The sequence below is a fragment of the Talpa europaea genome (genome assembly GCF_964194135.1).
Source record: "Talpa europaea genome assembly, chromosome: 7".
Classification (NCBI taxonomy): domain Eukaryota; kingdom Metazoa; phylum Chordata; class Mammalia; order Eulipotyphla; family Talpidae; genus Talpa; species Talpa europaea.
This window is the reverse complement of record NC_140074.1, coordinates 124730685-124754341: the sequence shown is the minus strand read 5'-3', so window position 1 is coordinate 124754341 and position 23657 is coordinate 124730685. Positions and strand designations below refer to the sequence as shown.

General features: G+C 45.6%; 1 protein-coding gene across 3 annotated transcripts in view; it reads right to left on the bottom strand.

Annotated features, from left to right (window-relative positions):
- TANC2 (tetratricopeptide repeat, ankyrin repeat and coiled-coil containing 2) overlaps positions 1-23657 on the bottom strand; it is a gene marked incomplete at both ends in the record, with an annotated part of 263116 nt that overhangs the window by 28946 nt on the left and 210513 nt on the right. For all 3 annotated transcript variants that reach the window (XM_084238894.1, XM_084238895.1, XM_084238896.1), the window contains 2 exons: positions 6219-6327; positions 21796-22403. In XM_084238894.1, the coding sequence (XP_084095020.1) occupies positions 6219-6327; positions 21796-22403 (717 nt within the window). The remainder of the gene's footprint in view (positions 1-6218; positions 6328-21795; positions 22404-23657) is intronic.

The window sequence follows — 23657 nt, the reverse complement described above, 5'->3', positions numbered from 1 at the left end:
GACAAAGACTAGCCCTGTAGGAACCAGTTAAATTATCTACCTTACAGTTCTCTGGCAACAAATCTACTTTCTCCCTCTCTTTCCTGCTGTATCTCCAGGTAATCTTCCTCTCCCCGCATACCTTTTCTATTAGTGTTTTTGAATAAATCTCCTAAATTCAGTTGACTATAAAGATAGAATGCAATGATCACTGACGTGATCTCATTTTCTCCTGAGCACACGTGAAAACCATTGCTCAGCCTCCTTTACAGTTAGGTCAGACACGTGTCTGAGTTCCGGCTGCTGAAACATGGGCAGAGGGAAATGTCACGTCTAGGCCTGGCCCAGACGCCTGGTGTGCCTCTCCATGCCTTGTAATGTGCCCACGGAGAATGCCGAGGCCTAGGCGATTTCAGAACTGCTACGGAAGGCGTCTGCCTAGCGTTGCACTGGACTGCGATGGGAGGGAGAAGAACCCTCTGTTTGTGAAGCTGCTGGGAACCTGCAGGCTCATGAGAACCCCTCACCCTGACCAGTGTGCCCTAAAATGATCTTGTCTGTTCCTCCTTAGGAAAATGACACAGGTTTGATTGTCTTCACAAATTTTCTCCCACTGCACACTCTCCCTGGAGTTTGCCCCTCTCCCTGGAGTTTCTCGTAAAGGAAATTAGAATAAATTGTTTTCAGAGGCTCCTGCGGGTCAGACACTCTTCGGCAATACGTGGCTGTGAGTGAAAGCGTAAGTCCTGCAGGCAGGAAGGTGTCCATAATAATGTGTGGGTCCTAATAAGCGACCCTTGGCAGGTATTCTCTTTTATAACTTAAGCTATGTCTTGTTGCTTTTTTCTGTGCCATATGGGTTGTGCCTGCCTAGAATACTTATGTCCAAATCAGCAGACGGGCATCAGAAGTCCTGGCCTCTTAGCATACAGGACGGGCCTCTACAGAGGGGGCTGCTCACAGGACAGGCTCCTCTACCAGAACCCGAGGATGCTGGGCCTGGCCTCCCCTAAGCAGCTGCGGGCTCCCCAGAGTGTGTCAGGCAGCTGTCCTGTGAGGGATTCTCACTCGTGGACAGGCAAGGATGAGCTCTGCCAGAGGAAGGCTGTGCAGATGAACATTCTGAAAAGCTTCACCTGACAGGCATTTTTCTCCCCCTATGGGGAACCATCTTATGCAGCCTGAAATTAAATCATTAAAATGTCAGATTAAAGGTTATGTTTCCAAGAAATGGTCAAAGGAGACGCTTTCCCTTTTCCTGATTTATACAAGTGAAGACCAACTCAGATACGGGGGCGGGACAGTCCAAAGATTTCTAATGTTGAATATCTGTGTGTACACAAATCTTAGTATTTAGGTTTTTGGAGTGATGAAAGTAGTATAAATTTATTTAAAAAAATCAATTCAGGGGCCTCCCTGGTGGTGCAGAGGGTTAAGACAAAGCCCATAAGCTATCCACAGCCACTGTAGCACGAGTTCTATCCTCGGCTAGGGAGCTACCCACATGGTGCAGCAGACTCTCCTGTCTTACCTGCTGCTCCCCTCAGCAGTGTATTTCAGTCAGTCTGCCTGTTCTGTTCTCCACTCTGTCTCTGGCGAATCCTCTTGGCCCCCCATGCCTCTGGCCTATACCCCAGTTCTTGCATGCATAAATAAATCAATCTTTAAAAAAAAAATCAAGTCAAGAGATATGGTATTAAAAATAAAAGTATCTCCAACCTCCCCTCTCAATCCTAAGAGGCAGCTACAATTCAAACACTGGGCTTATCATTTGACAGATTTTCTATGTGTATACAAACAAGCACAGGTGCACAGACATGTGTATATATAAATAATATAAATCTTATTAAACATTCCTTATTAGGGAACATTTCAATTCTGCATTCCAAGGTGGAGATAACAGTGTAATGAGGCCGCCACGACCCCTCATCTCACTCAGCAGTTTCCGGTTCCTGCCCACCCTTGTTTTATTGATATTATACTCCTGCCCATATTCCCCTTTTCCCGTGATGGATCATTTGAAGCAAATCCCAGGCATTTTATGAAGTAATATTGAAACATTTCAGTAAGTGCCGCTAAAAGATAAGAATATCATACTTAAATCACAATTTGTAATATCAAATATCTAAAGTGTTCAAATTTCCTTGAATATCTCAAAAAAATAAAAGTCTGGGTATGAATTGGGGTGCCTATGAAGTCCACACATCATAACTTCTTTAAAAACACTTAAAATGTAAAGGAACGATTTGATATTCTTCTATTAGCTTTTTAAACAAAATGTTACAGGTGTATGTCATGCTTATACGCAGACTTGACTTTTGACTGGTTCAAGAGCACACACACCTGTGAATGACATGTATGTAGGACAAAATATGGATGAGAAAAGCACATGCTAACTTTAGGACAGAAATTACCATAGAGAAGGGGGGAAATAGTTTAAAGGGGGAGTACACCAGGAGTTTTGAATGTATGTGTTATATTTTGTTCATGAAAATAAAGAAAAAGATTTGAAGCAAACAGAAAAATCTTAACATTTGTTAGATCTGGTAGATAGTATTTGATTATTTGATTTTCGGTGCTTTCCTTTTATATATTTAAAATATTTCATGAAAAAATCAAAAACAAATAGGGACATTTCTTCCTACTAAGGAAGAGTAAAGGAGGTAAGAATGGAAAATGATATAGACTGACTTATTGGTGAGGAGGAGAACAGCTAAAATTAATCACACTCAATGGGTTTGATTTTTTCAGACTCACAGGTCAGGCTGTTGAGATAGTCGATTTGGTTAAGAGCTGAAGGAAAAAAGAAATGGGAAAAGGAATAAGAACAGACCTTGGTAACTGTATTTCAGTGTGGTGGAGTAAATATACATGGGACGAGCATGAAATACAGAGCGGACTCTAGGATTGCAGTGTCAGCTTGATTTGTGTGTAGACTGACTTCTCTTTGGTTGGGTTGTACCTTTGTGCCTATGAGGTATGGGTGGAAAGTGTTTCCATTTAGTTAAACTCAGCTTGACAGAGGTGACAGGCAGGATCCCGTTACTTGGCAGGATGTAGCCAAAAATAACCCATAATTAAATTCTGAGCTGATGGATTCTTAAAGAGAACTTCAGGTTCAGATAACATTAGGCAAAGACTCTCTTCAGTATCCAAAATTATTGCTCAGAAAAGAAGGGACATCTCCTGTCAGAGATAAATGGTGATAGTCTCTTTTAAGTATTTGTTAGTATATCTAGTTTACCTGGCGGAGGTGAGCTTGCTCAGGATATCTGAATACTTTCAGAAAACAGGGAAAATGTGAAGGATCAAGAGCAATCTCATCTTAAAAATCTTAGCGAGGCTTGGGTATCTCAAAATCATATCAAAAGCCAACCTTGGAGCTTATACAACGAGTTCCTTTAAAACAAATTATTTACAAGTATATCATTAGCGATAGACCTGTAGATAATCCAACTATCTCAAGTGGATTATTACTGCTCTTATCTGACCATCCATGTGACTGTGTCTGGGCTGTAGTAAAAAGCACACGAGGGGCCAGCACCTCTCACTGTGGAGAAGTGGTCGGCAAACCATGGCTGGAGGACAAATCCAGCCTACCACCAGATTTTATAAATTATGTTTTACTGGAGCACAGCCTCACCTATTCATTTCTGTATTACCTCTGGCGTTTCTGAGCTTAAACGTCAGAGGTAATTGATTTCAACAGACGCTATATGAACCAGAGACCCCTATCTGCTGATCACTGCCGTGGAGGATGCAAGGTTAGAACCTCTGAAACAAAAGGGAGATGGTATTTATGCGTGTTACCTGGAATTTATGCGTGTTACTAAGTCTTATTATCAGGTACGTGATCATTGTTAATAACTTTGATCATAAAACCTTGTTAGATTTGCATTTTATAATGTGCCGATTTCTCTGTGTCTTGTATTGAGGATCTTCATGATAATGCTGACAGTTAAATACTGTTGCCATTTTACAGATGAGCAAGCAGATCCCTAAGTGGCAGAGTCTGTCCTTGGATCCAGGCCTTTTGATTGATGCCTGCCCTCTAAATGCCATCTTACAGCACTTTTCTCCTTGGCCAATAGTTCTGTACTGGTATAAATGTTACAGGATTACCCAGTCAAACGAACACTTTAGAGGATTGTGTTTAGGGAGCTAATCCCAAGGGCACTGCAAAAATCCTTCCGGGGTTACACTAACCCCAGCAAACCGCCCTATGCTACAAACGAGACTGAAATATCTCTGGCCACAATTCACAAACATCCTACTTTCTTTTCAGAGATTAAAAAAAATCTAAATGGCAATTAGAGGATTATAAAAGAATTAAAAGCACTCAACTTTTATTAGGGGAATACAAATGGAAACCACTATGAGCTACCACTCCCTAGTCATGAAAATGGCTATAAAAACAGACCATGGGCCTCCCCGGTGGCGCAGCGGTTGAGCGCTGGGTTGCGAAGCTGCCCGCAGCCTCTGAAGTGCCGGTTTGATCCCCGGCCACCGGGCGAGGGTCCCACATGGTGCGCAGACCTCTCCTGCCGCCTGCTGCTCCCCTCAGCACTGTATTTCGTCAGTCTGCCTGTTCTGCTCCCTGCTCTGACTCTGGTGAATTCTCTCACCCTCCCGCGCTTCTGACTGTACCCAGTGCTTGTATAAATAAATAAATAAATAAATCTTTAAAAAAAAAAAATAAAAACAGACCATGTCTAACAAGTGTTGGCCAGGGTTGAAAAAACTGGAACCCTCAAATATTGCTGGTGAGATTACAAAATGGTGCACCTACTTTGGCAAACAGGTGGGCAGTTCCTCAAAATGTTAGTTACAGGTGACCCCACCATCTCTCTCTTTAGGTGTAGAGTTACCAGGTGACCCCACCATCTCTCTCTTTAGGTGTCTGCAGGCACGTCCACACAAAAACTGAGCACAGTGCTCAGAGCGACACATGTGTCATACATGATGGCCACAATGTACGAGCCACCTAGCCACCCAACTGGTAAGCACAGTGTGGCCCATAGTCACACGACGGAATACTTTTTTTGGCAATAAAAAGGAACCAAGGACTGACACCTGCTCTGGCACCAGGTCTACGCCCTTCTGCTGGCAGGCACGTCATCACCACTGCTGTGCATGTGGGGACCGGCCGGTTGCACGCAGAGCCAGCCTTATCTCAGGCAGCCTTGTTGTCTGCTGCAACCTAGATAGAACCATGTCAACAACAGGACTTACACTGTCTTCATGTGTTGGACAAAATCACACTGGGTAAATGAAACATCATGGCATTTATCTGCTAACGTGGAGTTCAATTTATACTAGTAGGCAAAGACTCCTTTGCGTCCGATTCTAGGAGGCAGTGACATTAGAACCTCACGGTGTTTAAAGTGGCGATGCCTAACACGTAAGGTACTTCCCTGTCCCCCTGAAGGAAAATGGTCTTGGAGTTTGTAGGAAGAACAGACATTTAGTCCACTTGAGATTGGAATGAGACACCTTGCCTGTTATTTCAGTCTCACTCTGCTGCTACTAGTAAGGTCATTTCTGGCACAGTGATTTGTTAGACAAGACACTTATGATTCCAACAAAGGGCCCGTCACCGCGGTGCCTCTGATGAACAAGCTTCCCTGGCTGTGTGCTTATGCACTAGAAGGGTTGGCGAGGTTCTTAGAGCTGCCCTCGATGCCATCTTTCTCTCTGAAGAGAGCTATTTTATCTTTAAAGGTATCCTTGGGGGGAGTCGACCCGGAGAACTATTAAAGATACTTGTGATTCTCAATCCCAAGGCAAGGAAAGCACTCGAAGAGACTGGAGGGATGGAGCCTGCAGACACAATAGAAAACCGTGCACTAGGAAATCAGAAGAACAAATGTCTTTCTTGACTTCTGTGCGTTACCCCACAACTATTATCAGGACTACAAAGTCCCTGAGATTAGGGACTGAATCTTTTTGTTTCTGTCCCCCCAGTGCCTAGCGTAGGTGGCCTCAGGAAGTGTTGAATAAACAGATGAATCACAAGTGCACAAACAGATGAACTGTGTGCTCCTCTGTGGGTGTCCCCAGCCTCCTGAACACTGAGGGGGTTGGGGAGCTGATGCGGAGAGATCTTAGATGGACCAACTCTGTGATAAAATCATTTCAGAAATCAGGAACCACCCGGAGTAACGGTGGCTGGTCCCTCCAGCGATGAGAAAAGCCTGTGGGAGAGGGAGGGATAAAATCTTCCGCACTCCTCCAATTACCTTAAAAATATGTGCTTTGAGGATGTGGTGTCCCAGCTCAATGGTCTGCTGTCGGTTTAGTTTTCCCTCTTGGCGGGAAAACCAGAAGGCAAGTAATGTGTGACCGCTCCTGCAAAGAAAAAGCAGCTCAGTTCAGCCATGTGACTCGCTCCACCCTGCACCCGGGAGCGGCTCCTCCAGCGTGGCTCCGTGCCACCTGGGCTCCCAGTCAGGCTGGTCTTGCACAGCATTTACCATGCCGCACGTGCTCGCCCTTCTCCTACGCCAAGGGCACCCCTTGTTACCAGACCCCCTATATGCTTCTGGCTACAGGGCAAGCGGGGAGCAAGGGGAGGCTCCTAGCTCTTCCAGTCCTTTACTCAAATCACATGTGTGAATATCGCAAAATGTCATTTCGAGTTGGCTTACACCCAGCCCACGCACAGATGGCAGGCAAGCATCTTCGGATTTATTTTCTGCCTCCGTCAGCTCCTCTCATCTCACCTCTGTCCTAAGTGGCGGTGTTCCTCTGGAGCTGTTTGGTCCTAGTCTGTTCTCTCTGGGACAGCTGTCCTCAGGGACCTTTCCACCACCCAAGTCCTCTAGCATAGAGACTTCTTGGCCTTATCAACAAGATTTCTCCTCTGGGAGGTCCCACACTCAGTAACTCAAACTCAAAATGTCCTCAGGGGATTAACCGCCTCTTCCCCCAGGGAGTCTTTCCTGATGAGCCTCTAGGATCCCCTGGCTCCCACCTCACAGCTGTTTTAGGCTATACCTGGTCTCGTACAGCATTCCCCATACCATTACATGCTTGCCCTTCTACTACACCAAGGACATCCCTTGTTAACAGACCCCCAGGATGCTCATGAAAGAGACCTCCTTTTTTCCTGCCTCTGTGTGGTGCCTCTGTGTGGTGCGTGGAGCTCCTGTAGGCATGTGGTGAGGTGGCACAAAGACAGCCCAGGGTGGGCTGCGCCAAGAGCGCTGAGGAAAAGCAGCCTGAACCCTAACTCTACAGTAGCAGGGGCTGCCCTCATTTTGGCTTCTTGCCACATGAAGCACATCTATTTTTTTGGTTGTTGTTTAATCCATTCGAGTTGGGGTTTTCTCTTCTTCGGGCCCAAAGCATCCTAATGATATGCTCCCTGAAATGTGAGTGTATGTGTGAAAGTGTGTGCATGTGTGTAAGACCCGTGCATATAAAGGGTTGTATTTCTATTTACATGTACGACAAAAAATCTGAGTTATTTAATCAATATATTTGGCATAGTGTATTACATATAAAATTCTCAATAAAATTCTTCAGAAGAGAACTGGGCACTGAAGAAAGGTCTCCACGTCAGCCTGGGGTTTGCCTTCCACCACACCTGCGCCAGCCTGAGGGAACTATGGACACCTAGAACCATCTCTCTGCTCCCTCAGCAGGTTCTTTGCATCACTGGTAATACAACTCCTCTATTCATTTCACTTGGGGTATCATCGAAGAGGGAAATGAAACATTATCTGTTTCAAGTCTGATGAATTACTCAGAGGGAGAACAGCAAGTGAACTTTTTTTCTTTAAAGATTTATTTATTTATACAAGAACCAGGGTACAGGCCAGATGTGTGGGAGGGTGAGAGGATTCACCAGAGATAGAGTGGGGAACAGAACAGGCAGACTGACGAAATACACTGCTGAGGAGAGCAGCGGGTTAGACAGGAGAGGTCTGCTCGCCATGTGGGTATCTCCATGGCTGGCGGGGATCGAATTGGCACTGCAGAGGCTGTGACAGCTTCACAGCACTGTGCTCAACCACCTGCGGCACCAGGGAGGCCCAGCAAGTGAACTTTTGTGGGCAACACTTCCTTGGAAGGAGACCTCAAATGCCTACCGGATGATTTTCTCTCCCATTCAAGACCGGCCACTCTGCCAGGCTTGGTATTTGAAGATGCCTCACTCTAAAGTCTGAAAAGAAACTGCAGTCCTTCTTGCTTCTTCTTTCTGAAGCTGGAGTAAAGAACTCAGAGAACGGGCTGGGCTCCCATTTGACATGAGAATCATCCCTGAGAGGTGCAATTCGATGAGACTTAAAAACCAAACTCTACCACATTCTAATCTTTGACTTCACAGAATTTTTGAATTCTAGTAGATATCAGCTCACCTAATGTGACTGGATAAGATTAACCACAGTGGGAAGGAAGTTATGTAAGTGAAGGAAAACGTTTCATATGATAATTCTTGTAGCCTGCACAGAACCATCAGCATCTTTTGAGGCCCAGCAGCGGTTCACATGCACAAAACCTAGAAATTGCTACTGAACTGTTATGTATCCCTTGAAAGTCCAGTTAGTTGGAAGGCTATTTTAACAGAGTATAGGTAAGTTAGAAGATAGTAAGAAACATGTATAAAGTGCCTTATATCAAAACCTCAAAATCCTATCCAGTTATTAACAATGAAATTCTAGCCTCCTTGGTTTAAGGACAACTGCTCTTAGTGACCCAGCCAACTGCTCTTAGTGACCCATGCTGTGTATAGTGACTGCAGCTACTGAATCAGGCTTCTCATCCACTGATTCGGATCATTAATGAGAATCCACGCCTATCAGGACTAAGGCAAAAACTCACGTCTGAAAAGGAAATGCATTTTAAGTTAGAACAGTTAGACTTTTACCCTTGTGCTTTCATTTTACTACCATTACCAAGAAATCCTGGTAAGACCTTCGCAACCTCCAGCATGCATTTCAGCTCGCCCTGGGTGGCAGTGCCCGCTGGGAGATCAGCACTGAGGAGCAGTAGCAAGTGATACAGGGCAAGGAGAGGAGGAGGTGGCAACCACAGTTCATGTCTTTTGGGGCACAATCATATTGCATTATTCATAAAGGAATGGTCCTGATCAGTCATCAGACTCAAAGCTCAGGATGTTTAAGACACAAAGGTTAATAGCAATTTACACTGAGTGCTGGCATTTCCATTTATACCTTTGCCTTCCAATAAAATATGGCACCAACCTGCAGTCTGAAAATGTCCCACTGTACTTGTCTATATTTATTACTGTTTTTCTTTTATCTGCTCACACCTGAACTGCATCCCTTTAGCATGACCATTCTCTAAGATCACCAGTAGCCTCTTCATTGGCTCTCTTGCCACCTTTGATATTTTTTATTTTTTTATGTTCTCCCTCCAGCATTAGGCCCTACTGAGACTCTCTTTTCTTGACATCAGCTTGTTACTTTTTCTTCCATTTCCTTCAAGGATGTAACTTCTTTGCTTTATTTCTCATTTCTTCTTCTCCCCTAGCTCACCCTCATTTAATCCCCTGGCTTCATCACTACCTCCACGTGGATGGAAAGCACGAGGCCTCTCTAGTGTGGAGATGTTAGAGGGGCTCATTTTGCTTCTCTGTCTGCTGGGTCCCTCTGCCTTCAAACAATACTTTAAATGGCCTGTCAAATGACAAAGTCAAAGCTTTCTGTCAAAACAAAGTCCCGTTAGGATCTCATTTACACAGTCATAAATCTTGGCAGTTGTTTTTCTCTCTTTACACTTTCTCTCCTTGATGATCACAAAAGCCTTATTTTCTCCACCATCTTCTCCCTAGCCCATGGCAAAAAAACTACACAGCAAAAAAACTACACTGCAAAAACCCGGCCAAAACACTGCTCAAAATTTATCAATGGCTTTATATTTCCTTCTACTCATAATCTAAACTCCTCAGCATGGGATTCAAAGACTCCCCATAATTTGTCCCTTGTCTATTTGGCTCTCTTCACCTCCTTGCACTTTAATTCCAGACACACTAAATTATTTTAGGTTTCCAACATGCTTTCCCTTTGCCTGGAATTCCCTTCCCTGATTTCTGAGTCTTGGTCCACACCATCTCTTTGTGAAACCTTCCCTGGTCCCCCAGACAAACCCAGGGGTTCTGTCCCTGAGGGTCCTGTACACACCTCCTCATGGCACTCACGGTGGCACCTCTGTCTCCTGCTTGCTGGCCTTCCCACTAGACACTTTGTGGATGGAAATCATATTTTTTCCACATACATAATTGCAGGCCACAGGAGCACATGTCTGCAGAATCAGTGAGTGATATCATCTTGCGTTTGTACTGCACATTATAGTTTTCAAAATACTTTGAATACTTTCTTAGATTCCCACAAACACTTATGCTGCAGGTACAGGAGTTAATACGTGTCCTAACATGACGGAAAGACTGACGGAAATGCAGTGAGGTGGAAGGACAGACCCCAGCCTGCAGGGCGAGGACAGGAAAGAGCTGACATGAAAACGCAGGGGCTGCAGAAACCTAGTTTTGCCATTACAATGAGATTAGGAATGCAGCTCTCATTTCTGGGCACGTTTGTGTGAAAAAGTCAACGAACATAAAGAACGAGATGCCCCTTTATACGGCACAAACTCTGAACACTTGACATAATTAAAACCAACAGCTGTTAACTTGGACATTTTCCGATCGGCACTTCGGGAGAGCAGTTGAGAAAGAGTGTGGCCCCGCCAGCATGCCACAACTGCAGGCAGGCTCGAGACACCTGTTCCCTCACCCTGGAAGATGCGGGTCAGCCAGATTAACTGTAATGTGGGTTCACAAGTGGTTGTGAAGACCAATGGGAGGCAGCAGGGAGGGCAGAAGAATGATTTCCTCACGGCTTACACAAGGAGATCGCCCTGCGGTTCAAAGTCACCTCACAGATTTCCTCACCTGTGTTCACAGTGTTGCCTCTTCCTCTCTGAAACAAAATCCAACACATCTTTATTCAAATCCTGGCTCTGTCACTTGCAGGCTCTGCGGCCTGGGATAAGCTATCCAGGCACTAAGACAGAGCTGCTAATGGCGATCTGTCAGGGCTGTGGCCAGAGCCAAGGGAGATGCACTCAGTATGGGTCCTTAGTATTTCTCTGTGGTCTCCATAGCGACTAACATGGTGCTACACTACAGGAGTGAACAGTTACCACACGTGACTTTAAACATATGGGTAGAGGACTGTGTGCTCAAATGGAAGTCTAATCTTGCGGGGAGAAGAGCAGTACCCTGCTTCAACCCAAGCCTTATCCCTCCATACCTTGCCCACTACCCTCACAGTTAAAAGGAAACCCATGGGTCGGGGGAGTGGTTGTGTGTGGTGCCATCCACTGCTGTCTATGCACAAAAACTTTCTAGTATAAATCCAGGCAGAGAGGGGTTAAGGACAGAGCTAGCCGTATCCTAAGAAGTAAGGTAAAAGTGACTCTAACAGGAGGAATACAAATTTTCCAGAGGTTTTCAGGAGAATATTAACCCTTACATTTACGATTTGCTGATTTTAAATATTTTAGGAGGGAATTGCAGGTCAGAGTGGAGACTCTCTCCCCAGCATTGTCCCTTCTCTATCCTGGCCGGGCAGCAGGTGTTCCAATAACATCATTTCATTCAGTGTTGTTTTAATATTGAAAAAAGGAAAGGACTCCCTGCTGGGGCCACTGTCTGCATGGAGTCTGCACACCCCGTGTCTGCGTGGGTGCCCCGATGCCCCCGTCTGCTCCCACACTCCCAGGACCGTCCCAGTCAGGCCGGGCATGTGACACGCGGAGAGTGCCTCCTGCCCAGGGTTGGCCCTCACGCCCTGTGCTGCCGGGCCGTCTCCAGGGAGTGGGGACTAGAAAACGGATTGAGGAATGAATGAAAACAAACCACTGTTGAACACTGAAGTGGTTCTGGCCTTTCGAGCCCTGGTGGTGTTCCTGTGACCAGAAACATGCCATAGGCATGAGCCTGTCGGGACAAACTGCCCTGTGGCAGACATGGTGCCACTGGATATCATGCTGACTGATGGTCACGGTGTCCAGAGCTCACGGCAGTGCGACGGGAGGACCCACCGCACAGACTCTGAGACGGGCAGAGAAGGCAGCGTCAGGGGAGCAGAGGGTACCTGTACCATCCTCACCTGTAGGCATCAGAAGCCGTTTCACGTGGTTCCCGAGGCCACGACGCCCACCCTAGGACGAGGGCTGCAGGGTGGTGAGGGGCTCCCCTTACTCGGTCAGTGTTTCCCAAAATCTCAAGAGTTCAGAGCTGAGGCATTTTTAGAGGGAAAAAAAACCTCCCCTTTCTAAAAGCAAGAATCACACCACCCCTGTCGCCCCCTTCCCATCACTTACAGCCTGGAAGTTGGGCCACACTTGTTTACCCTGCACTGTCTGCTTTCTGGTAGGTTTCACTTAGTGTCCCGGGACAGAGCTAGTCTCAAAGCTTCCATCCCAACTCCGAGTGTGCTAACAAATGGACGCAGATATCTCTAGATGCTTTCTCCAATGTTCCAGTGATAGTCACCAACATGCAGTCATGCTGCGTTCCTTAGTTCTTGGATGACAAGTGTGAGATGTGACACATCAGTGCTTCAGAGAAACACCACGTGGGCGTGAGTCTTGCTGTGTGTGCTCGGTGTGATAAAGGGATATGGTCCAGCCAGCCGGAGGCACTATGCACCATCTGAGTGACCTCATTTGCCTTGCGGTGTGGGCTGCGGTCAAGGGTGCTGTGGTGTGGTGCCTTTATAGACAGAGAAGTGTGGGAACTGAGGAGGGAGAACCGGTGAGACCAGAATGACGGGGCAGAAAGAGATGGCCCTACAAAAGCCGCTCCTCCCGTGGTCAAGAGTCCTAACTGAGAAGCCACCGCTTTGCTAGGGATGCGGTGTCCATGTCCCCGCAGGGCCACCCAGCTGAGCCCTGGCCACGGGGACCAGGCAGCCATCACCCCTGCGCTTCACACTCGCCCAGAGCAACCTCTCCCTGTGATGTTCATGATCTTACTCTCCGTTTCTCCCCTAACACTAATTTTATCCTTTTAAATGATCATTTGGCTTATTATTTTCTTCTAGCATTTAAATGTAACTTCTGTTTTTGTGCCTCTAAATTCCCTACTTTATACTCTTAACTTGGGTGACCTTGTTTAGTCCTGAGGCTTCTACTGAGTTATTTGTTCATAACTCCCAAATCCATACCCCTGAGCTTGGAGTGTTTTCTTCCTATTTTCCAAAGTACCATTTCTAAATATATCCATGCATTGTTCCTCGGAAGTGACCCATTAGAGCGTCTCCAAGCCTGTTCTGCCTCCTGCCTTGCTTCTGCCAGACCCGTCTGCTAGGCAGTGTCCCACTGGCCTCACGATGCCTATTCATGCAGGATGAGTGCTGGTCCCTCCACCCTTACCTTCCATACACGCACAAGACCAAGTGTGTCTGCGTACCTCCAAAATATCCCTCCCACACATACCTTGCTGCCGATCCTCACCTCACAGGCCTTGGCATCTCTTGCCTAGACTACCCCTAAGGACCTCATGACTAGTGTCCCTACCTCAGTCTCTCTTCTTCGATCCACCTTCCGTACTGCACTGGTTAGAGCGATTTTTCACGGCATCAGAGTTATCTAATCATTGTCTCTTCATAATGTTAGAGACTCCCCATCATTTACAGAATAAATGCTACAGTCTCAAACACAGCACTGAAGAGTTTTTCCTAGTGACATTTCCTAACATTCTTTCTGGCCAGGAGTCTGATTTTCTAATCAGATCTCACAATTCCCCAAGGACCCACCCAGGTCCTCACGGTCCCCTTTGCTTCTGCTCCTGCCGCTACCTTTCCCGGCCTGCACAGTGCTCTCCCACCCCAGTGCTGTTTAATGGAATCATCTCATCTTTCGAGGATGAACGGGAAGGTCACCTCTGTCCAGGTCCCTCTGGTACTTTGTACTGAGGCGCTGCCGCTGGCTACCAAGCGTCTGACTTGTGTTTAGTGGAAGAATGGCTTTAGTGCCATGGGTGGCTCATTCCACCAAGTTTCCCTAGTGCCTGGCACAGCCCCTGTACAAAGTGGAAGTGTAACAAATGTTCGTGAGTGAATAATGCTAAGCAGATGGGTTTGAGGAAGAGCAACACAAGGACTTCCAGATTCGCTTTGCATTTCACTGCCCATTTCAGCCTTAAAATTGAGGCGTATCTGTTACTGTCATTTGACTGTGAAACAAATGTGACTATGACTCAAGCTGTGAGCGTGGCTTGACAGTCCTGGTCGTTTTCACCTCCCATCTGAAAACTCTGCCTACAGTTAAACTTCCCGGCTGCTGCCTGACAGTGTCCTTGTTGCTCTCAATTCCTGGCAAATGACACCCACCCTCCCTCTCTGCAAGTATCCACACCTCCATCTTCAGCCTATCATACCACTTTGGTATGTTCTTTCCATGACTTTCCCAGGAAACCTGAATACACAATACACTTCCAGTGTCCAGCCTGTCTCACTGCTTCACACTGAAGGTGGGCGTGAGCGAGCCCGAGGGGAGCAGCACGCGGCAGCCTGTGGGCGCAGAGGGCGTGGCAGCACCCCTTCTTTTCAGACATATCCTTTGGACAGCAACGGGTCTGTTTTCTCTGACTTTGCTTCGCAGTTTTCTCCTGCCCTTCTGTTCTGTGAATGTCTCACCGGCCCTAGGAGAATGGATGCCACTCCTCAGCCCGACAGCACAGGTGGAAGGCAGCGGCAGGGCTTCCTGAGCTGGAAGAGCTCTGCCTCCAGCGAGCTGTCGGCCTGAAACACTAGCAGGGCTTGAAAGACTGATGGTAGCCCTCTTCCTCCTCCCTGCTCCTCAGCTCTGCTCCCCCTCCAGTGCAGCTCTTCACGTGGAATTACAGCTCACAGTAAATGTGTCTGTTAAAACTACTAACCTGTAAATCTGGTAGACAAATCTATCTTATTTATATTTGTATCCCCTGCAGGGCTTAACACAGTGCTTTACATATACGACTTAATAAATGTTCCCTGCGTGCTTGCTGAGGTGCAAGGCTCTTCTCACCCCTGTGCACTGTAACGGGTAGACCAAAGACACCACCCGCCCACTAGCCTTTGTTCACTCATAAATTATTTAAAAAAGTACCAGAAAGGGCCTCCCCGGTGGTGCAGCAGGTTGAGTGCTGCGCTGTGAAGCTGTCCACAGCCTCTGCAGCATGGGTTCGATTCCTGGCCAGTCAGGGAGAAACCCACATGGTGCAGCAGACCTCTCCTGCCTCGCCCACTGCTCCCCTCAGCAGTGTGCTTTGGTCGGTCTGCCTGTTCTGTTCCCCACTTTGTCTCTGCTGAATCCTCTTTTTTTTTTTTTTTTTTTTTTTAAAAGTTTTTTTTTTTTTTTTTTTAGAGGCATGTTTTATTTATTTATTTATTTGTTTGTTTGTTTTTTTTTGTTTATACATGCACTGGGTACAGTCAGAAGCGCGGGAGGGTGAGAGAATTCACCAGAGCGGGGAGCAGAGCAGGCAGAAAGACTGAAGTACACTGCTGAGGGGAGCAGTGGGCGGCAGGAGAGGTCTGCGCGCCATGTGGGACCCTCCTCCGGTGGCCGGGGAGCAGCCGGGGATCGAACCGGCGCCGCAGAGGCTGCGGGCAGCTTCGCAACCCAGCGCTCAACCGCTGCGCCACCGGGGAGGCCCTCTGCTGAATCCTCTTACCCTTCCACGCCTCTGACCTGTACCCCAGGCATAAATAAATAAATAAATAAATCTTAAAAAAAATAAAACAGAAGCCCTACCAGCCCTCAGGAAGACCAAGGTGAGCGTGACAGAAGGGGTTCTTGACCTTAAGCTTATTCACATCCAGAAAGGTAAGTGGATGTTAAGCAAATATTCACGCATGGTAAGTGCCAGAAAGGGAGATGGTTGATGTGTTAAAACTGAGAGGGACGTGCTTGGATAGGGTGACAAGTGGAAGTCTCTCGGAGAGGTGGCATTTAAACTGAGATGTGAAGGAGCAGCGAGAGACTTCGGCCGTGATACCCTAGGGAAAGTTACTATGCACAAGGGAACTCCTGGATGCAAAGGCCCAGTGGTGGGAAAAGGGCTTAGCAAGTCCCAGGAACTGCAGATGACCGAATATGACCAGAAACTTGGGAATAAGAGGGAGAGTGAATGAGCTTAATTTAGAGAAGCAGGCAGAAGCCTCCTCTGAAGAATCTGGCTTTGATTCCAGTCTAATGACAATAGAAAGTCACTGCAGGATATGCAGGAGGCGGGCATGTGGTCTGATTTGTGTCTTTAAAAGAACACTTCGGCTGTTGGTGGAGAATGGACTGAAGGGAAGGCCAATTAGGAGACTCAAGTTGGCCACACAACAGCCTAGCTGGTCAGCAGAGATGGAAATAAGTAAAATTATTGGTGGTAGAAACAACTGCCGATAGTGACAACAAATACATGTCTCCCAGCGGTGGGTCCTCATAGCTGAGAGGCCACAAGGCGATTAGGGTTGATTTTACTAAATGAGGAGATCTATTTGCTTTTGAAAGTCTCTAGAGACAGCTGAGATGCTCTACTCCCTAAAAAGAAAATGTGCTGTCATAACCCACTAAGCTGGAGGAAACTCCTGGTCGCTGTGCCATTCATCTTGGTTTGATAAGATAGGAAAGCCTGTGGGATTCCCATCTTTTCATTCAGCCAGTCCTGCTTCAGAGACTCATTAACAGGACAAATTTAGCTTCTATTTCCTATGCTACTGACACTATCAAAATTTTTCCTCAGTCACTTGCTCCCCATTTTAGAATTTTAAGTGGTTTAACTACTATTTGCTATACTACCTACACCCCCTCTAAAAAAAACACCTTATACAGTATTATATAATTTATTAATAATGATGCTCTCTTTTTATTTTATCACAGCAAAACTATTTTTCTATATATTTATTAGAAAATTTCATGTGACTTTTTATAAGAACACACAGTTCTCAATTTTAAATGGTTGGAGAAGGCTTCTGATTATCAGTTAATCTGGATTTGGAAAAAGGAAAGAATATTGTTACTGCTGCCCATTTTTGGAAGTAAGGTGGGAACAGTTTGCCTACTTGATTAATAGACACGGGTCCCATGACTTATGCTAAGAGAAAACAAACTTGCAAAGTTGAAGGACATTCATGCAGAGTAAGACAGAAGGTGAAGTGGACATATTCCAAGCTAAGCATGAGAGTTCATGTCGTTTCTCGCTTGCATTATATAACAAGACCATGACCTTGCAACACTACAGCAGTACTTCAGGTCTGAGTCTCCAATTTATCCTTGATGCCTACAGTGAGTTAGAAACTGGATTAGATAATAAAGAAAACAATATACTGGCAAATTAAGACAAATACCCAATAATATTACAGATCAGTAAATCTCTCCCTGGAAATCACGTATCCAAATCATGGTATCAGAAGACTGACTTCCCCTTTGGTAGGAAAGAATGGGATGAAAAGCAGATCTAGACCCAGAACTGAGATTAGAGTTACTATTTCCAGATTTCCGGGCAGGGAGGGCCAGCTACCAGTGGTTTGGCTAGTGGAAGATGCCTAGTACATCCATCCCCCTTCCCTTTGCTCTGACTCCTCCAGCGTCGAAAGGGCTGATTCAGTTCCAGGAGCCCTTTTTCCTTTTCTCATGATCCATCACTTTGCTGAATCCTGTCCCCAGGCTTTTAGGAAGCACAACCTACCCTCTGATTGAAGATTTGGTGTGCGAGCCTGCAATGGCTGTAGGGGTAACCTCAAGTTTGTGCTTCTGTGAGATTAAAGCTGGTTAACCGTTATCCTCTCTGGAGACTCAAGTTTGGATTAAAAAACCCAGCAAGCAAAATCACCATGCCGTGCAACTCAATATTTTCTGGTCATTTCAGATGCTTGTGTTCTACGAAAAGCAGGCAATATAGGTTTCCAGCATGGAGTAGGTTTTTCTGTATAGTGAGAACACCTTATTTTTTCCCAAGACAAAAGGCCTCTTCTCTGACACTACTCTGTGGCATCTACTTTGGAGCACTAAGTCTTCAATGTGTAACTCACTGGCCAACATAGTGAAAACAGGAAAAATCTCAGGAGGACTTTTATTATAAGCAATCAACTCTGGTCGCAAACAATCAAACACTCAACTATTTCCAAAAGTACAGAGCCTTTACCCACCTGACATAAAATTTACTTCTAGTTTGAGAATCAGGGCAACCCAGATCAGGCTTCCAAATCACCACCTCAGTAGGTTATAGCAGTTTAACACTCATTAAATAAAGCTCCCAAATTTCCTGTGTTTTAGTCAAACAGTCAAAAGGAAGGCATTGGGGTAGTCTCATCTTCATATCAAAATCATTAGCTCTCGACTAACCTGAGATGATCTGCGAGTGATCCCTGGGAAGGAGGCTGGATTGGCGTGAACACAGACAGAATGAGGGAGGAAAGGAGAACAGAAAAAAGTGGAGACTCATTCAGGGCAAGCCTAAAGCTGTGCAGAAGTACTAGGCCGTAAGTGCACGGCACAAGGCTGGTGGCCCCTAACTGTCTACTCTATGACCCTCAAATTTCAACTATTCCCCGTTTCTAAAAGGTTGGATAACAAAGGCTGGTGACTACTCCTCTCAAAGGCTTTACTTAAAATTTACTGAAAATGCAAATGGTGTTTCAAATGGGTTTTCTACCCTTTCTCTTATTAACATAATAGCAGAGACTGGTTTATTGGCTTAGTGAGTTAATCTGATCTCTCAGTGCCTGAGGGAATAAAATATAGGGCAGATTAATTTCAGAGTATGACAGAGTATGACAGTGATGAATAGTGGGAAAAAGAAATCAAAATAAGGTGATAAGGTCTCAGGTTTGCAAGTGTGGCAAGGGGCATATTTTATTTAAAACTTGAAAAGATTTTAGAGATTTTTAAGTTTTCATGTGATTAAAGAGTTTTCAGTGATACTGAGAGGTTGATAAACACAGGCAGACTGTTACTGAGCCAAGAAAAGACATCTACACTTAATTTCTTTCTGTGACAGTTATACGTCTATGCAACTTCAGGCCATTCTTTCTGGGATGTCAGAGCTCCGCCTGGTTGATTCTGGGACAATAGGCAGTCTGATGTTTAAAATGAAGAAAACTAGCTCAGCTGCTACAGTGCTGACCTCTGGCTCTGTTACTTCCTCTTTCTAGCACCATCCTCAGATTACTGACTCTCTCCAGCTTAGCCGAAGTATCTCCCTGGGTGGCCTATTTTTGATGAAGATCAACTGCTTTTTGGCCTCACTAGAATATTCCTCTCTGTCTAATTTCCTAATAAGGCCAACAAGTTCAGAAAGAACGAGAGTGTGCTGAAAGCCCAGCAAAGGCCTGTCAGAGAGAGGTTCCCTCCACAGAGACATGCACGTTGGACACTGGCCTAGTGGGGTTTCAGAAGCCTTGAGTGGCCCCCCACAGAATGCTGAAAGGTGTTAGATGCTCTAGAAAGAAGCTAGAGAGAAAGCAGAGAACACAGGGACATGGGCAGGAAGCAGGGGCTGACGTTCACAAAGACAAACCCTGCCTGGGGAATCCTATTAATCAGATTCGCCTGAAATGGAAAGCAATTGCATCCAGTTTCTTTGAAAGTCCTGGGCTTTGCCAAAAGCATTAAATTCTCAGTGAATTTCCATCTCATTGACCCCGGGGGCCTCAAGCTCTGAGATCAATACTTTAGAAACGAAGCTGGGGTGAGGCAGTGCTGGGTAGAAGGCAGAAAGCTACGGTGAGAGATGGAAGGAAGCTTTTCTGCTAAGTCCTGGTTCTGTTCACTCTTTTACTCTCTGCCACTGGGTGATACATGACGATCCCTCAGCAGTCCCCAATGTTAATCACCAGGGAACAGGTGACGTAGTAAGTCATGTTTGAGTTTGTCCCAGCACATCAGCCTGTTGCAGAAATGCTCCTGGTCAATAAATGGTGCTGAGATGCCGAGACTGCACAGCCATGGCCTGGCTATGTAAACACCATATTTTCTCCTCTGGGCACCCTGAGGGCTGGACTGTGTAACAGCGTCAGTGCCATGGGAGTGTGGCTGCCTCGTACCTCAGCTTTTAAATCCTGAGATGTTCCAGGATGAGAAGAGATCAGCTGGGAAACTCTCGCAGGAGACTTATTTCAAAGTGTTTACTAGGCAATTCTAGATTGGTCTCTTTTTTTAAAAAAATCTGTGGTTGCCAACTGCAGGTGTTAAGCATCCACAGTGGTACGAGTAGGGGTTACAGTAAAATCCTCTTGGGGATGCCATCCATTTCACAGAAGAGACTCAGACTCAGTTTTGTTGTTTCCTTCTTAAGTCTTGTGCCCCAAATTGCTAATGGCAGAGACTGTTGCTGCCTATTCAATTAGCACAGGATTCAGTCAAGGTGTAGGTGAAGGGTCTATTACTGCAGAGAAAGGGGAGGAAAAGAACATTCCCTGAATACTTTCTTTGTGCTCTGTACTATTCTAGGCCTTCTTCTACATGACCTCACTTGATTCTCAATAGCTCTAGAAATGATTATCCCTTTTATGTAGATAAAAAGACTGCCTCAGCAACATCATGGGACTTTCCAAAGGTCACAGTTCTTAGAAAAGGTAGGCTTTACATGCAGGTAATCTGACTCAAAAGTTCATGTTCTTTCCACTGCAGCAAATTCCTTTAAAGTTTCCCTCTCAAGGAAAATACCACAAAACCCATCGCTGGCTGAGTATCTTCATCAGAAGCTGGAACTCACATTCAAATGAGCTGGCATGAAGCAGGCTGAACGGCTCCTGCCCCCCTGTGGCGTTTCTAGTAAGGCCTGGAGAAGAGCCCCCCAACAGCAACGAAACCCCAGCACGGGCAGAGAGGGCTAGTCTCTGGGTGAGTCCCAGAGGGAGGCCAAGTCGAACTGTCTGTCTTCTTTTTGAGCTAGAATAAGCTGCTTTTGCTGACTAGGTTGTTGGCGTCTGCTCTGTTCCCCAGAAATCAAGAATATACCTGCTTTTAAAATCAACTTTATTAAAGGAATAATTGTTTTAAAAAGGAGGTGTGGAATAGGGTGCACATCCTAGCAGGATGCTAGACATTTACCTAAGATAAAGGGAAATAGTTTCACATCTCGTCACATTTGCTGAGGTGAGAAAAATACTTAAGTCAGGGTTGAGCTCACCAGGAGTGTTGGGGCAGTCAGGCCCAGGATGGGGAGGGTGGGGCGCACTGCCATCCCTGTTCTAGTCCTTCCTCTTTTCTCCCACCTATTTATTAACTTAGTGACACTGGGCAAGTGATTCAGCACCTTAAGACCTTGATAGTAAAATAGGGACAACAAAACCTTATTTATCTAAAGGTAGAGTGGCTGAATCAGCTCACCTCTGCATGTCTTTTTCACTGCCTTCCAGAGTGAAGCCCACTGGGTAGGCGTTCACGGAGTCACTCACAGGTAACTTTCATGACAGTCACTGATAGCATTACAAGGGCACTAACAGTTTACAATGGTTCTGCCCTAAGTCAAAGAGATGAACAACACGTCACTCGTTTCTTCCTATGTCAAGTGGCTAAATTAATTATAGCCTGGGATCCCTAGCGGGGACAGAGAAAATTATTTAGGAAAACACAGGAACACAGGGGAGCAGTATAAATATCTGCGCAGATTCTTTAAATATCTTAAGGAAATAACGCGATGAGAGTGAGTTGACCTCATTACAGCCTCATTACCGAAGGAACAGGGCTGATGTCCCCATCGTGTGCGATATCTAAATGAACACCACTCCCTGCTTTCCATACTCACGCTCCACTGACAAATACAAAACAGGCTCAGAATTGCTTATTACAGTACTTCTGGCTTACCTGGGATCACAGAGAAATTTGGTTTTCTCTCCTTCTTCTCTCCAGATAAGCCATTCTCGAAAAGAAGGATGTACAAACATCCGGGTCATGTCTCTGCGCTTGATTAGGAACATGGAGAGGTTCTCCATTCTCTGCTGGAAATCCTCCCACTCCAGTGTGCCTTCGATGCTGCCAGCATTGATGGCCTGGAAGATATGCTCATCAGTCAGTGGGTGGAGAGAGGCAACTGCCACGTTCAGGAGAGGCATCACCCGGTCAAAGGAAGACTGGGTTGGAAACTTCATGTTGCACTGGAGTAGGTAGACTTCAGAGAGCGAGACGGGAACTACTTTGTAGCTAGAGCTCTTTAATACTAGGTAGCCTTTCTCTATGAGGTCAAATGTGAGTTTCAGGTATAGGTAGGACCCTTGACTGAGGGTCTTGAGGTGAGAACTGAGTTTGCCAAATGTAGTATTGTCCATTTTGCCATTAAGTGAAATGTTATTCTGGATTTCTGAGCTGCTGTGTATCCGGTGCAGGATGTAAGCCTGCAGGTCCTGGTCTATGGCTTCATTCTCTTCTAGTCGATCCAAAAATATCCTATGGAAAGGCAGCAGCTTGGTAATTTCCTAAAACAGATAGAGAGGGAGAGAGATAGAAAGACCTTCAGTTTCCCCTAACTCTTGTGATAAACTAGGAGGTCCACAAACTGAGTCTGAACTTCAGAGCATCCAAGGAAGAGAGGGAACCATAACCAAGAATTAGAATCCACAGATTAAAACAATTAGTTGCACGGGAGGGTCACAACTTTTTCTAATATTGAGAATTAAGATAATTTTTAATGGTTCTTCAAGGGGTATCTTGGGAACAATTTCATGGTAATATTCTAAATAATATCCCTAAAATAGACAATGGAGTGTCATGTAACTCTTTTCTCTTTTGTTATAACTTTTTTCAGGGTCAACAGTGGCACAATGTCAAAGTACAATTCAGTAAGAGAAATGTAGGAAGACAAAAATACCATATAAAAATGCGGCTTTCTAGCCCTCAGAAGTAAATGACTTTATTCTAATATAGGACTGAGGAACACTTCGAATGGTGGGAAGTACCTTGGTGATCTGCTCAGAATTATATTCTATATATTTCTATGTAGAGAAATTATACTGACAGAGCTTTGTGGCGACTCTTGTACTCTGGATTCCATCTCTTTGCATCTGTTTAGAGACGTTGCTCCTGTAAGTACCATTCTCTCTCCTGCATCAATGTCCCCTCTACTGGATCACCAGACAATTCCTTTCAGCTACTGTCCTAGATCTCTGTTGCCATTTTTAGCAGTTTCACGGAAAGGTTTTCTCTATTTCCTATCTGATTCCTCCCTTCCCTGCCCCTCCCCCATCTACTGCAATCAGGCTTCAACCTCACTACCTCACCGAAAGGCTCTTGTCAAGGGTACTGGGAACCTTCATCTTGCTTCAGTCCTCATCTTCCTCAACCTCTCAGCCAGATCTGACACCGGAGGCCACATCCTTCCTCCTGATGTCCCGGCATCTTCCTCTCCGCTCTCTGGCTACTCCTTCCTAGCCCTTTACACTGGTTTCCCTTTCATCTCTCAGTCTGCCGGGGGCTCAGGGCACCATTCTTTTCTCTCATCTCACTTCTTTCACTTTTTAGACCAGTTGACTCTGTGCCATGGTTCTAAATACCTACATGTCGATGACGTCTAACTTTATGTTTCTGGCTTAGTCTTCTTGCCAGAGCTCAGACCTTACGTCTCTGTCTAGTCAATATTTACACTTGGGTGTTTTATAGACAAACTTAATTTGGTCACATCAGAACAACTAAATTTCTCCCCCCACCCCTGCAACTACAAAACCTTCCTATGT